The sequence below is a fragment of the Balaenoptera musculus genome, chromosome X, assembly GCF_009873245.2.
Source record: "Balaenoptera musculus isolate JJ_BM4_2016_0621 chromosome X, mBalMus1.pri.v3, whole genome shotgun sequence".
In the NCBI taxonomy this organism is placed as follows: domain Eukaryota; kingdom Metazoa; phylum Chordata; class Mammalia; order Artiodactyla; family Balaenopteridae; genus Balaenoptera; species Balaenoptera musculus.
The window spans coordinates 104,453,796-104,468,771 of record NC_045806.1 but is presented as its reverse complement, the minus strand read 5'-3'; the positions used below and the strand labels follow the sequence as shown (position 1 = coordinate 104,468,771).

The 14,976-nt window shown below is 35.7% G+C and overlaps 1 protein-coding gene across 1 annotated transcript in view; it reads left to right on the top strand.

Annotated features, from left to right (window-relative positions):
- TENM1 (teneurin transmembrane protein 1) overlaps window positions 1–14,976 on the top strand; it is a 786,103-nt gene that overhangs the window by 458,895 nt on the left and 312,232 nt on the right. Inside the window, exon 7 of the mRNA XM_036840114.1 lies at window positions 1,516–1,754. Coding sequence (XP_036696009.1) covers window positions 1,516–1,754 — 239 coding nt within the window. The remainder of the gene's footprint in view (window positions 1–1,515; window positions 1,755–14,976) is intronic.

The window sequence follows — 14,976 nt, the reverse complement described above, 5'->3', positions numbered from 1 at the left end:
GCACTTCCTGGGGTGATGGGAATGCTCTGTATCTTGGTAGGGGTTTAGGTTGCACAGGTGATTGCATTTGTCAAGTCTCAGTAAATGTACACTTAAAATTCGTGCATTTCATTGTGTATAGTTTTTTATGTTATATTTACATATAACAGTTTATAAGTTTAAGGTGTCCAACATGTTGATTTGATACATTTATATATTGCAATACAATTGCCATTTGTAGTGTTAGCTAACACCTCTATCACATAATTATCATTTCTTTCTTGTGGTGGGAATAGTTAAGATCTACTGCCTCAGCAAGTTTGATATTTATTTTACATTATTATTGTCTATAATAATACTGTGCATTAGATCTCCAAGACTTATTTATCTGCTAGTTGCAAATTTGTAACCTTAAACATCTCCCTATCCCCCACCTCTCAGCTCCCGGTAACCAACACGCTGCTCTTCGTTTTAACAAGTTCATGGATGGATCTCGAGGATATTATGCTGTGAGATAAATCAGACAGAGAAAGGCAAATACTGTATGATATCACTCATATGTGGAATCTAAAAAACTCAAACTCATCATGTATAAATTTTACATTAAAAATCTATTAAAAAAATATTGAACTCTAGATAATAATATGAAAGTTGAAATATGTGAAGGGAAGTGTACCGATGTATGCAGCTTACTTTGAAATGCTTGAAAAATGAGATAAAAAATGAAATGAAATGTTTTAAAAAAAGATGGACTAAGATAGGAATGGAGAGGTGGATAAATATGTGATAGAGTGAATATAGTCATATGTTAAGTATAGAATCTAGTTGACAAGTACATCTGTGGCTTTGGGGTTTTTTTTTATTTTTAAAATTGTTTATTTGATAACCATCTTTTAAAATTTGAATCTAGCATTTTTAAGGCCAGTGCTGCTCAACTGGATACGCACATCAAACTTACCTAGGACGTTTTATTAAAATATACATGCTTAGGACCTACTCCAGATTTACTGAATCTCTTTACTTGATATTCTCTTGAGTAGATGTGTGTTTATTATAAAATTCTTTCCTTTGGCTGTATGTTTGGCAATTTTTATAATAAAATATAGGGTGAAAATATGTCTGTGAAAGCTAGTCTCTAAATAAAATACTGGTCTCTAGGCCATTCATATTATCAAAATTCCTGATGATACTTCTCTTTCTGTTTTTGAGTATTATATTTAATGAAAGGGAGCAGTATAGTGAATACCATCAAATGTAGAATGTTAATGCTCAGAATTTGAGAATTTCATTAGTCAACAAGTCAGGGAAAAGAAGACCTCTTTCCTCCTCTTAAAAGTCTAAAATAGGAAAACAAAAAGGAGACCACCAATGGCGCTTTGGAATTAAGTGTTAGGTATATGAAAATTTTGTTGAGTTTCTCCTAGTTCCCCTGTGCTTTGTCATAGCATGATTGTTTCAAATTAGTGGAATTTGTATTTCTGTAGCAAGTGGCTTTGGTTTTGATAGCCCACACTTTTGTTTGTTTCCTTCCCGCAGGCATTTCCTGTTCAAACACGGATCTGGTTCCTCGGCCATCTTCAGTGCAGCCAGTCAGAACTACCCTCTGACATCCAATACTGTGTACTCGCCTCCTCCCAGGCCACTTCCTCGAAGCACCTTTTCCAGACCTGCCTTTACCTTCAACAAACCCTACAGGTGCTGCAATTGGAAGTGCACGGCCTTGAGCGCCACAGCAATCACAGTGACTTTGGCCTTGTTACTAGCCTATGTGATTGGTAAGCCCTTTTTTCCATGCTTCGCTTTTCTTCTTAATCAAAGTCTTGTTTTGCTTGTGGTGGAGTTGGGGGAGGGGGAGTTCTCTCTCTCTACTCTGCGACCTACAAATTTGAACTAAGGCTTAGTATTATCAATAACAAATAGATTTCTAATTAGGTTATTTATTTATTTTTTGGTACTTCCTAACCTTAAATACTGCTGAGGAGCGTAAGGATCGCTCTTTGGGAAGAAATATTTATACTACTAGCACAGTCTTATTGATTGCAATTACTGTAGTTAACCATTTCCCCTTCAGTTAAAAGGTTGTTATGGTTTTCTCATTAGAAGTCATAAGTACCAATCTACAATAGCTTCTTAAATTATAGTTAAACAATAATACTGCTACCGAATTTTCAGGTAGCAATTTCGTTAAAGTAGTAGTTACTTGGAAGCTATCGGAAAATCCAGGGCATAATCTCTTTCCAAGAATGCAGAGTTTTACACTGGGACTAAAAAAATGTCTTCTTATTTTCACTAGGTAAATGGCTGCAAAATTGTGTGGTTACTGTGTTTGTGAAGGTAAAAGAGAAAACAGTAGTGAGGCACACTTTCCACTTTTAAGAAAAATGTTGTTCTTGAGACATCTTGATTAAAGTCACCCTTACTTGATAGCAAATCGTATTGATTTTTCTGGCTGGCATTTTATTTTGGCTGAACATTAATTTCCTTGTCTGAGTGGTTTTACAATCTAAGATGTAAATTAACTTAAGAAACATGTATTTTGTGGAAGCACTGTTCCTAGAAGAATAGCATATCATGGTAGAAAATAAATTCTAAGTATGTCACTTGTATCTTCTTTTCAGGTTTAGCCTGATTTCTTAATTGAAGGGGAACTACCCACAAAGATACGTTGAATATGATTCTGATAGATTAAAAAAGGATTTAGAGTTTCTTATAATTATAAAAAAGTAAGATTTGTTGAGTCTGATTTATTAAAAAATGTGAACAATAAGAAATTTCCCATAACCAGTTTTTATAAGAGTCACAGAACAAAGGGTAGTAAGTTAAATAAACAGATATATTTTGTAGGGGAGTCACTGATAATGTCAACAGTATAGGATCATAGCCTATATTGATGTTCATGATTATCTCTTTTCTATTTTCATCATACAATCTGAATATGTTTGAACAATGCTTCTATTAAATGTGGATAATATTAACCTATAATATCAAAAATGTGTCCTTTATCTCAGACATTTCAGGATAACCCAACATGTATGTTTATTTGTTTTGTAATAACGTTTAATGAGGAATAGCGCTGAAGGAATGGAGGTCGGAGATGAGAAAGTACTGTAATATAAACAGGGTTTTGATATAGTATCATTCAAAACAAGGAGTAATTTGAAAAGTTTAAATACATTAGAGGCCCTTTAAAATGTTATTGTTCAATTATGAGACCAACTCTTATCTTATGGGTCAGCTTCTATTAACTTTTACTGTACAGAGAGATAATATTTTAGATTCAAGACTTTACCTCTGGAATAAACAAATTCAGGTAATAGCAAGCTTCTTATTAATAGGTTAATACTGTATTCAAACCTATGTTTCTATTTAAATTTATTATATGGCCACTCATATAAAAAATTGTATTATATACTCTGAGACTTGTTTAATTAGATTATGTTTATTCATTTCAGAAGCAAAAGTGGAGGGTTTCCCTGGTGGTCCAGTGGTTAAGACTCTGCGCTTCCACTGCAGGGGGCACGGGTTTGATCCCTGGTCGGGGAAGTTCCACATGCCATGTGGTGCGGCCAGAAGAAAAAAAAAAAAGTAAAAGCAGAATGTTTCAGTTATTTCAAGGACTGCCTTTTTTAATAGGGTAAACAATGGCGTATAAGTTTGATATGACAGTAAGGCCGTATAGTACAACGGTTATGAGCATGGATTTTTCAGACCTCTGCCACTTCTTAGGCATGTTACCTTGGGCAAATTATTTACCCTTTTAAGGCCTCCATTTCCTCAACTGTAAAACTGTCCTAAAACAGTACCTGTAACATAGGGTTGTCATAAGAATTAAATGAGTTAATATAACTAAAGAACTTGGAATAAGACTTAAAACACAGTAAGTATACTATAAATGTTAAATATTATTAGTGTTGTTGTTATCATTACTACCTATATAATCATTATTCACTATTAAAATTCACTGGTGCTCAGAGTTAGCCATTTTATTCATGGCTGTACCCCAGCACCAAGAACAGTGCCTGGCACATAGCAACCCTGTCGGTAAAAGTTTATTGAAAAAAACGAATTATGCTAAGCACTCTACTTGTATTAGCTCATTGCATTCTCAGAACAGTCCTTAAGGGTAGCTATCAGTATTAAATCTATTTTATAAATGAGGAAACTGAGGCACAGCCAAGGTAAGAGATCACATAGAGGTCATAGCACTAAGAAGTAGGGATCCTGAGCTTTGAGCTTTAAGCCAGAGCAGCAGACTGACCCCAGAGGACATGCTGTTGAGCGCCAGGCCTTGCTGCCCTTCTAGCACTGCAGTAGACCTTGCAGTTCATTTACTTCTTGGTCTACTAAGTAAATCCACCATTTTTTTTCTTATTAAATCACAAATTAAATTAGATTTACCAGGTCATCCATTGCAGTAGTTACTGCAACTAAGATTTGTGGATCAGTGAGAGATATCTGTTGAAATGCTTTTCTGTGTGACTTTGAAAATGCAGAAATATCAGGCTAAATACTAGCACAGTAGGTTGAGTGGGTTCAAAATGAGGAGATGTTGATGGCAAACACTGTAACTTTGTTCTGAGTTCTGTCATGAGCTGGACATTATGTGACTTTGGATAATCAGTTAAAATCTCTTCCTCCACTTACCCCATCTGTGCCATATCGCTGACCACCTCAGGAGGGTAGAGTAAGAATTCATAAAGAGGCATTCAAGTGAAAGATGTCGCATAAGAACTGTAACATACAAGATTATTTTTAAATGGCTTTCTGTGGTTGAAATAAAAAAAGTATTATATTTCAAAATATGAAACCATTTCACTCTCAACTCTTGCTGAGTCTGTAAGAGTCATCTGGCTTTTTTTCAATCCCCCTTTGCAGTTTCTGTATAACCCAAGTAAGATCTTTCACTGAAACTATTTACTGCTTCTGTTTTTTTTCCTGTGCAAATTCCTTTCTGCTATTTCATGTTCCTCTATTATCCATTATACATAACCTTTAGATACGAATGGCTATAGGCTGTGCTGCCCTCAATCCACTATGGGAAATCACATCAGTATCAATGGGACATCAATAGATGTTCTGTGCATTATGGCTCTGTAAGTGGTCATTGGAAAGCAGTGGAAATCCAACAAGTGAAAAGTCAGAGCTGGATTATTCAGGCAACCAGCCCCATCCCCACTCCTACCCACTATACCTTTTGGGTCAGCAAGTAAATAATTTCTTTGAATAAGTTTTGAGGTCATAAAATTCAGTGAAGGGAGGCATGGGAAGATACTGATTATATAAAGATATTATGGAATGGCTATTGTCATCACTTACCCATAAATCTGTAATATTTTCCATCTGAATCAAAAAATATGTCCTTACGCTTCATCCTCTCTGATATTTTGGCATCAGTGCCAGTCAGAAGCACATTTGCTTGAATTTACAAATAAGCCATATGAAGTAGTAGTCAGGAAGACAGATGACCATTTGCAAGGCATCAAGAGGAGGCGAGGTTAAGGTGCTTCATCAATGGTTGTGAAGGGCACAAGCTCGGCTTCTCTGGTAATCTTTGATGTTTTGATCAAGTTACTCCACAGTCAGCAGTTTGTATAAGAGGCAATAGAAACTCACAAGAATACATTGTGCCTGGGGTCAAATGGACTGTTGCATTGAATGAGTTGGGGAGTAGGGATTTCTGTCTCTCAAACCCAATATCATCAGTTAATGATATCAATGTTCTTTTTCTTTTGCCATGAAATTAGTAGTGATTCATACCACCTTCAGGGGATGCAGGTAGTGTCCAAACTCTACAGATGAAATAATTTAAGTCCATGAATCTCCTTGCCAAGACATACTATATAGCCCACATGTAGAAATTTGACCAGAATGGTTGTTAATACAGAATTAGGAGAGATAGAATATTGAGCTCAATTCTGTGATTGAAAGTTTAGGGATGAAACTATTCAAGAGGGCAAAGGGCCTACTGCACCTTGCTCTCTGCGTCAAAGTTGAGTAACAATGATTTTACTGCTTTCTTCTGCCTCCTTTATACTAGTCCAAATTGCTCTACTTTCTAGGGCTGTTATGACGGTGGAGTTAGAACATGCTGAAAGTGATAGAATGAGAGGAGTGGAGTGTGTTTATTTTGCCTCCATCACAAAAAAGAATGCAAATACTTTATAATACAGGGAAGAAACAAAATAGAGTAAGGCAAATTTTGATTTTGGAAAATTCAAGAACTTAGTTTTTTTTTAATGGAGAGAATTGAAATGGAGGTTTTTTTCCCCATCAGATCTAGATAGACAAAGCCCCTTCCCACAAAGTTTGCTAAGTATAGATAAATACACCTAACAAAAACCATCTCTTTCACTTACTAGTAACTTCATTAATGCCTCTGTGCCTCAGTTTCCTCGTCTATAAAATGGGAAGGTTGATAATACCTTCCTGATAGATTTTCTTTTTAATTAAATGAAGGGAAACATGTAAAACACCCAGGACATTGCTTAGCAGATCTAAGTAAAGATTAATGCTTATTATTAGTGGAACAGGATTATTATTAGGATTATTAATTTGAGCTGAGGTAAGCATAATGAGCATACAGTTTATCCTAACATAAACTACTTTTGTTTCCCTTCTTCCCAAAGTCATCTAGAACAGTTTTTTCAGAGCTGGAATGTCTGTTTCACAAGAATCCTCTAATGGGTCTGTTGTTTCCTTCTGCCTGGTCTATAATATCTGTAACTTTGCCTTTATTTTACTAATTTCCCTTTTCCTTGGTGTTTTGGCCCTTCAAATGGTTTTGTATTTCTATCTGGAGGTCATATCTAGGTTGAAACACATTTTCTTTAAAATGCATTATAGCTTATAACATTCAAGAAATGACTCAGCATAAAATGCTAAAAAGCATTTTACTTTATCCTATAGACCATTATCAATCCTTTTGGTGTCACATTTATACTTATTACTACTTTCAGTTCACTCTTGTGGACCCATTTACGATAATGATGGCAGTTTCTGCGTTAGCATTGACTTTGCCTCCTACCCATGAATCTACCAACTTTCTAGCAATCTCTCTAGGCAGGGATCTGGAAAATGGTGGTATAACTTCAGTCTAATTATAAATCTGCCATCCATGCATTTATCAGAACTCTTCTTTAAAAAAGGTTTATATTTGCATCTGACATCACCTTTTTGGTGTAATATGTCCCATAAGTTTTATCCCCACTATGTTAAGTGGCACTTTTACCTGTCATAAATAAAAGTATAGATTCAATCTGAATTAAACATACTAAAATGGCAGGAAGAACCTGTGCCACATACAACTAATTTCAGAACCATAGTTAGCACCTATTGCTGAAAATGAAGGCACTTTAATGAAAGGCAAATGCTATACTTCTATTTGTTTTTTTTTTTTGGAACTCTAGCATGCTGTAGATTTAAGACGTAAAGAGAGATAATTTCTTGGGTGAGTGAGTAATGGATACTAAACATAAGTCTTGCATCAAGAGATTATTGTTTTGTCTCAAGGAGAGGTATTCACCCTACTAAGTACTTCCCATACACCACTGTCTAAGCCTGGGCAGAGAAATTTAAATGAGGCTTTGTGAAACATGGGGTTGGCCAAAAAGTTCGTTTGGGTTTTTGGTACCATCGTGTGACAATCCCGAACGAACTTTTTGGCCAGCCCAATAGATAAAGATCCACTGGAAAGCATAGTAAAAGAGGACTGGACAGCATGTTAGTAATTTTGGAGGTTTACATGCTTAAGAAGTTTTACAACAGCAAGAATCAATCTTGCAAATTCAAGGGAAAAATTCTCTCTCAAGAAATCTCTTTCAAAGTAAATAATTTGAATTCTTTTGCATAAAGGAAATTTCACTCCTGTTTAACTTAGTTTCTGCTCATCCAAATTATATATATACGATACATATATAGATATGTTATATGAATATTTTTAGACCCACATTGCGTAAGTCGTTAAGCTATACTTGCTCTGAAGTGAATAAGAATAAACTAAATTAGAGCAATGGCTTTGAAACAGATGGCAGGTTAACCCATTTTAAACTTCAGAAATGTGACTGCATTTTCATATAGAACAGCCAGAATGGGGAGGGCCAGGATCACCAGCAGAGTATCTGATTTATCACAGTCAAAACAAAGAGGTGGCATCTTACAGGGTGGAGACACATACATTTGGAACTTAGCTATATTCCCTTTACAGAGAGGTGAAAAAGCATATGTTTTATTAAATACAAGTATATTGGAAAACCTGAGGCAGCACAACTGGAGGATATGGTGGCAGGAAATGAAGATAATAAGCAGGAGCAGATCATGAAAGGCATTTTAAGTCATGGGAAGGAGCTTGGAATTTATCCTAAGAGCAAATGGGAAGTTTTTTATGGTTCTTCATTAGGGCAAGAAAATGATTTGCTCAGATTTACATTTAGAAAAATCACCCTAATGGCAGTATGGAAGTTGGAATTGGCAGACAGGACCAAGCTGCACCAAAATGGAGGCTTGCAGGGCAAGTGCAGAAAGAAGACAAAAGAGATAAGGAAATTATAGGTGCTACTAATAACGTTTTTAAAGTGATCAACCAAAGTATCAAACTTAGTAGGGAAAGCAAATAGGAAGGAGAAACTAATGGCATTCTAAACAAGAGGTGGGTCCAAGTGTCTAGAACTGTCAGTGATATCGTAGGGTAGTTATAGCTGTGAGCGAGCTGAATAGCTAAAATGAGATGGTCAGAGGCTAGTATATCAGAATTTTAGATTTCAGACACGGAGCATAAAAATGTGACTCCCCTGTATATTTTAGACCTAGTAAAGGAACATATATGAGGACCTCCTTCCAGATGAATCATTTGTTCAGGGAAGACTAGATTCTTAGCTAGGGATAATCTCACAAGGTGGTCTTCCCTGGGTAGACTCACAAGCTCACCAAAGTGTGGATAGTGTTTAAATAAGAGCACCACATTATATTGGATCCTCCAATATAGACAAGACCCATGTGGAATTCTAGATCACAGTATGGCTCCTCAAGAGCTCCTTTCTTGGGGATCCTGTTGATCTCTATGGGGTAATAATGAACAAATTAAGAGGGTCCAAGATGACCCACTGTAATTTTCTGCTGATTAAAACCTCATTATAGCTTTGCCAATCTAATTAATGTAGACCTTATATAACAAATTATACTTAACATCTAGAGTAATTGCTTACCATGAGAGTTTCTAAGGAAGGGCCTCACAAATGTCTCATTATCATGTTGAATTGGCAACAGGAAATTTTTAACTGGAAGAAAAGACTTATGATATGGTGCTTTGTAAAAAACAAAAACTCTTGATTCCATTTCATTTCTTTTATATTAAATGAGCTTCATGTCCTGATCAAATGATCAGGAGACTGAAGGCTCGCATATGTACATAGAACATCAGAGGAGGTTGTGAGTTCTCACATAAACTAGTTGTGGCTATGGGCAAAAATGAGTACAAATGGGATTTTGACAGCAAGCAATCTGTGCTGTTCTACCACCTGGTACAGAAGAGGCAGATTTTGCTTTTTGATATTCATAGGTTTCACCAACTCAACTAGCCCCATTTTTTATGTTGTAGATAACTTTGTTTCAACCTTAATTCAGTTTTGCCTTTTGTTCCTTGAAGGAAGAACCTAGATTCACTTTGATCTTGAACTTTATTTTAATTAAACATAGATGTTAAATATAGCAAATAACAATACCACATAGTGTCTTTTCTGTATTCCATATGTCCAAATACTTTGCAAAATTAACTAATAAAATTATGGAGTTAAGTGAAAATAATATCAAGAGAGAGTACATATTAGACTTTGGATTTTACTCATAGCAAGCAACCAAGCTAATACTGGGTGCACAGTGCTTAAGAGAGATGCCCGCTATTAAGAAATTAGGAACAAGTATACTTTGCTATGAAAGAAAGTGGAAATTTTTGAAATGAAGCAGTTTTTGTTAAAAGATCATGTGCTGCCTCCAGACAGAATCCTGATAAATCCAAACCCTCTGAAGTTATCAAACAGTTTAGTAGTTTCCCCACCACCTCACAGAGAGGCAATAAGTTTTTTTATATCATTGACCTTGGTGGTAAAGCTAGCATTAGTCAACCCATGAGTAGTTGAAAGGTCAGATGACTTTTGAACCTAGTTGAACTATTTGGTTTTGGGGAGATGATGAAAATTTTTATGCCAGTGGGAAAATGTGGTAAAGCATTGCACATGCTCAGTGCTACTCCAGGCTGTAATAGCACATGCTCAAGGATTATCATATAGGATATTGCAGACATGGCACTAGTTAAGACTTACCAACATAGAAGGCTGTGGGAGTTTTTGAAAGCCAGATGGCACAATAGATTCTTCCTTTGTCATGGCTAAAACACAGCCTGTTCCAAGATTGAACAAAACCCAAATAAACCATTAGTGTCTTTGGTTTCTATTCCTGTCTGCTGTATGTTATTAGTTTGGTTTCCCTGACCAAATCCTGCCCTTGGATTAGCTGGCGTAAGTCTCCTTGCTGACAGGCACCAATCTAGTCTTTTGAAACAGTGAAATATAAAATGTAGAGATAAGAACCCATCAACAAAGGGAGAAAAAAAGCTAAATTTTAAAAATAAGAGATGCAATGGGCAATCAAGATCAAATATATAAATAAACATTCACTAAAAAAAAACACATGAGTTTACGGGGTCCAGTGATGGGTATGCCTTTTGGCCCAAAATAAACAGAATTAATTGTTAGCATACACAGCAAACTGGTGAATATAGTTCTATTTTTATTGGAAATGATAGTGTGTGTATATTTTGTGATTTGAGTAGGTAGGAAAGAAAAATATTTAGATTACTTACTGACTATCTCAGCAGCATTCCCACTAATGAGGCCAAGGTCATGGGCTCAGTTACGATTTCAACCCTTTAGCTCTGTTCTGTTTCATTACTAAAGCCCACAGTCTCAATCTCCCTTTTTTCTCCATCCCCCAAATCAGAAACCTAGTCCTGCCTTCTACCCCCTAACAAAACCTGAACTCAGAAATGAATCTGATAAACTAGGCAGGTTTTGCTTGACACACATAGAATTTGTTAAATGCTGCCAACTAATTTAAAAACTTAAGTCTAGAGATTTTACATAAAATCTCTGGTTTACATAAAATTTCTAGCCTGTCTTTAAAAATAAAAAGATCTGACATTCCCAGATGTGCATTCACACATTCATCCACACATTTATTGAGTACCTATGTGCTACACACTATTCTAGTCTTTTGTTTTGCAAAAATAATATGAAAACCATTGACTGCAGCTAAATAGGGGCTGCTCCCAAAAGGCCCATGAACTCTCCAGTCCATCAGAGTAGCCATACTGCCCTCTTCACTTTTTTATACTACCTGCCTTCCTTCTCGATTGGCATTTACGCTTGCAACCTATGTAAAAAGATAATTCACACTGAAGTAAAAATGGCTGTGACAAAGAAAATGTATTATATCTCCCCAAGATTATTTGCATTTTAACAGAAGACAGAGTCGAATGCCAAGAATGGCAAATCTCTGACATTAATGTCATTGCTTCCCTGTTCCAGACCCATGGAAGATATAAGTAATCAAAGCAACAAACATTCTTTCCTGCTGAGTCTAGATTCTGCAATTTGAGTTTACTCAGAAGTTGGAATATACTTGCCATCACTACTTTCAGCCAAAGAAATGAGATGCTCATTATGAATTTCCTATCATTAGAAGTTTAGGAGGAGGAATTATGTAAGGGGCAGAAAAATATAACACAATCACCCTATTAGTAAATCTGACCCTGTTCACAGTTACTAATGGTAGCCCTAACCATGGCCAACTATCTCATAGATGCATGGAATTGAACATAAAGAACAGTGACAGGTAAATTTATAACACATCTTCATTATTAGAGACTCATTTCAAATGAATGTCCTGTAAATACTGGGTACACAATGTTCAAGTATATGTTTCTGCATATGTATTATATAAATGTAAAAGTAGATATTAATAGTTAGTTCTGAGTTCCCGTAGAATAATGCTGGCCCCTTAAATTCAAATCTCTCCACACCATCCTCCAGAAAGAAATTCAGATCAACAAGGAGAGCAAATAAAACCACACATAACCCACTTCAATAGCACAACTAGGAGATGGAATTCTACACACTTCAAATTACACATAAGGAGAGAAAAAATACTCAAAAGAAGCAGAACTAGCTCTGTAGACCATGCCAGAGCCAAGAGTGAAACGAAGATTAAATAGAAAAGAAGATGTGAGAGCTGGGGCCTAGCGATGGCAGAATTGATCAATTAAAATGCCCTTGGGGGCTTCCCTGGTGGCGCAGTGGTTAAGAATCCGTCTGCCAATGCAAGGGACACGGGTTCGAGCCCTGGTCCAGGAAGATCCCACATGCCACGGAGCAACTAGGCCCGTGCACCACAGCTACTGAGCCTGCGCTCTAGAGCCCGCAAGGCACAACTACTGAGCCCACGTGCCACAACTACTGAAGCCCGCGTGCCTAGAGTCCATGCTCCGCAGCAAGAGAAGCCACCGCAATGAGAAGCCTGTGCACTGCAATGAAGAATAGCCCCCACTCGCCACAACTAGAGAAAATCCACACGCAGAAACGAAGACCCAACGCAGCCATAAATAAATAAATAAATAAATTTATATTAAAAAAGAAAAGACCAGATAGTAGTAAATATTTCAAGCTTTGCAGGCCGTACAGCCTCTATCACAACAATTCAACTTATACCCAAAAGCAGCCATAGACAATATGTAAATGAATCAGAGTGACTATGTTCCAATAAAATTTTATTTATGGATGCTGGAATTTGAATTTCATAAAATTTTCATGTATCCTGAAATATTGTTATTCTTTTGATCTTCTTCAACCATTTAAAAATGTAAAAGCTGGAATTCCCTGGCAGTCCAGTGGTTAGGGCTCTGCGCTCTCACTGCCAGGGGCCCGGGATAGATCCCTGGTTGGGGAACTAAGATCCCACAAGTTGTGCTGTGTGGCCAAATAAATTAATTAATTAAATTTTTTAAAAATGAAAAGAAAACTTAAAAAAAAAAAAAGCTATTCTTAGCTCTCAGACCATACAGAAACAGAAAGCAGACCTGATTTGGCCAAGAGTTGTAGTTTTTTGACTTATGATCTAGAGAACAAGCTTAATCCACCTAAGAGTTAATGAGGGAAACTTTGGCAGAAGGGCTGTTGGTGAATGATAATATGCTTAATTGTAGATTTAAGGTTAAAACAAAGGTGAGGACAACGATGGAGAATTGTATTAAAATGTTACGTATTTTTGATAAAGTAGTTATTACAATTAAAGCTTGGGAGAAGAAAAGAAAAAAGTAAAATAAGCTCAATGATTGTCACATTGAGTCAAAGAGTATAATTTCAAGCTGACCAACCAAATAGTAGAAAGCCAAGCAAGCAGAAGGGGGACGAAGAGCTTTATAAAAAGTAATAGCATAAAGGTAATCAATAGAACAACAATACAAACCTTCTTAAATACCAAAATAAAAAATTTTTTTAAATTTTTATTGGGGTATAGTTGATTTACAATATTGTGTTAGTTTCAGGTGTACGGCAAACTGAATCTGTTATACATATATCCATTCTTTTTAGATTCTTTTCCCATATAGGCCATTACAGAGTACTGAGTAGAGTTCCCTGTGCTATACAGTAGGTCCTTATTAGTTATCTGTTTTATATATAGTGGTGTGTATGTGTCAATCCCAATCTTCCAATTTATCAAAAGAAATTTTAAAAAAACCAAAGAAACAAACTACATAAAGAAATAAAATAAAATTAACATAATACTGTATATATAACAAAATAATACGTTGAGACTAAACATATCTGTCACATCAGTAAATGTAAGTGGGTTTAATCACCTATTAGTAAAAGGAAAAGATTTTCAAAAGAGCTCACAAAGCAAAACCTAATTCTATGCTGTTTAGAAGACACACCTGAAATGAAAGGAGTCAGAAATGGCTAAAAATTAAAGAATAAACAAAAGGTTTATCGGGCAAATGGAAGAAGCAGTAAGAAAGCAAAGCTTATAATCTTTATATCAGACAAAGTAGAATTCAGGCCAAAAACCATTAAACACAACAAAGAGGATACTCTATAAAAAGCTATGACTATCTATGCACAAATAACAACTGCCTTTACAAAACAGAAACTGTAAGAGCTCAAGGAGAAATAAACAAAAACAACTAGTAATAAGATATTTTAACCCATCACTCAGGTCACATGGATAGAAACTTATTAAGTATATAGAAGACCGAAAAAAGCAAAATCAATAAGATAGATCTATGGCTGTATATTGAACTTAACACCCTGATAATAGAGAATATACCTTCTTCTCAAGTACTCACAGAACCTTCACAGAATTTGATCATGTATTAGGTCACAACAGGAACCTCAGTGAGTTTCATAAAGTAGAAGTTACACAAACATCATTCCCAGATCATGGTGAAATGAAACTGAAAATTAGGACGAAAATTTTAAAAAGAGGAAAGTCCTTCCACCTGGAAATTTTTAAAATCTTAAGTCTCTGGTAAAGGGGGAAATGAAACTTTAAAATTATAAAATTTCTAAGAAATAATGATAATGAACCCAGCACATGTCAAAATTTATGGGATATAAGTAAACCATTTATAAGAAAAAATTTGTATCGGTAAAAATAAAAGAATGAAAATAAAGCTTAAAAACCATAAAATAAGCTAGAAGAAGGTACAAGAAAGGAAATAATAAAAATAAAGCAGAAATAAATGGGGTAGAAAACAGAAAAATAATAGAAAAGTGGTGTTAAAAATCAAACAGGCAGACCACAAACTACCTTAAATCAAGAGGAAAGAGGGAAATGTATGCAAAATAAGAAATGACGGGAAATATCCATTGATACAGAGGAAAGTTTAAAAACATGGTAAGTGGCTACTTTGCATGAATCTCTTTCACAGGGGGTGTAGCATTCTGTACA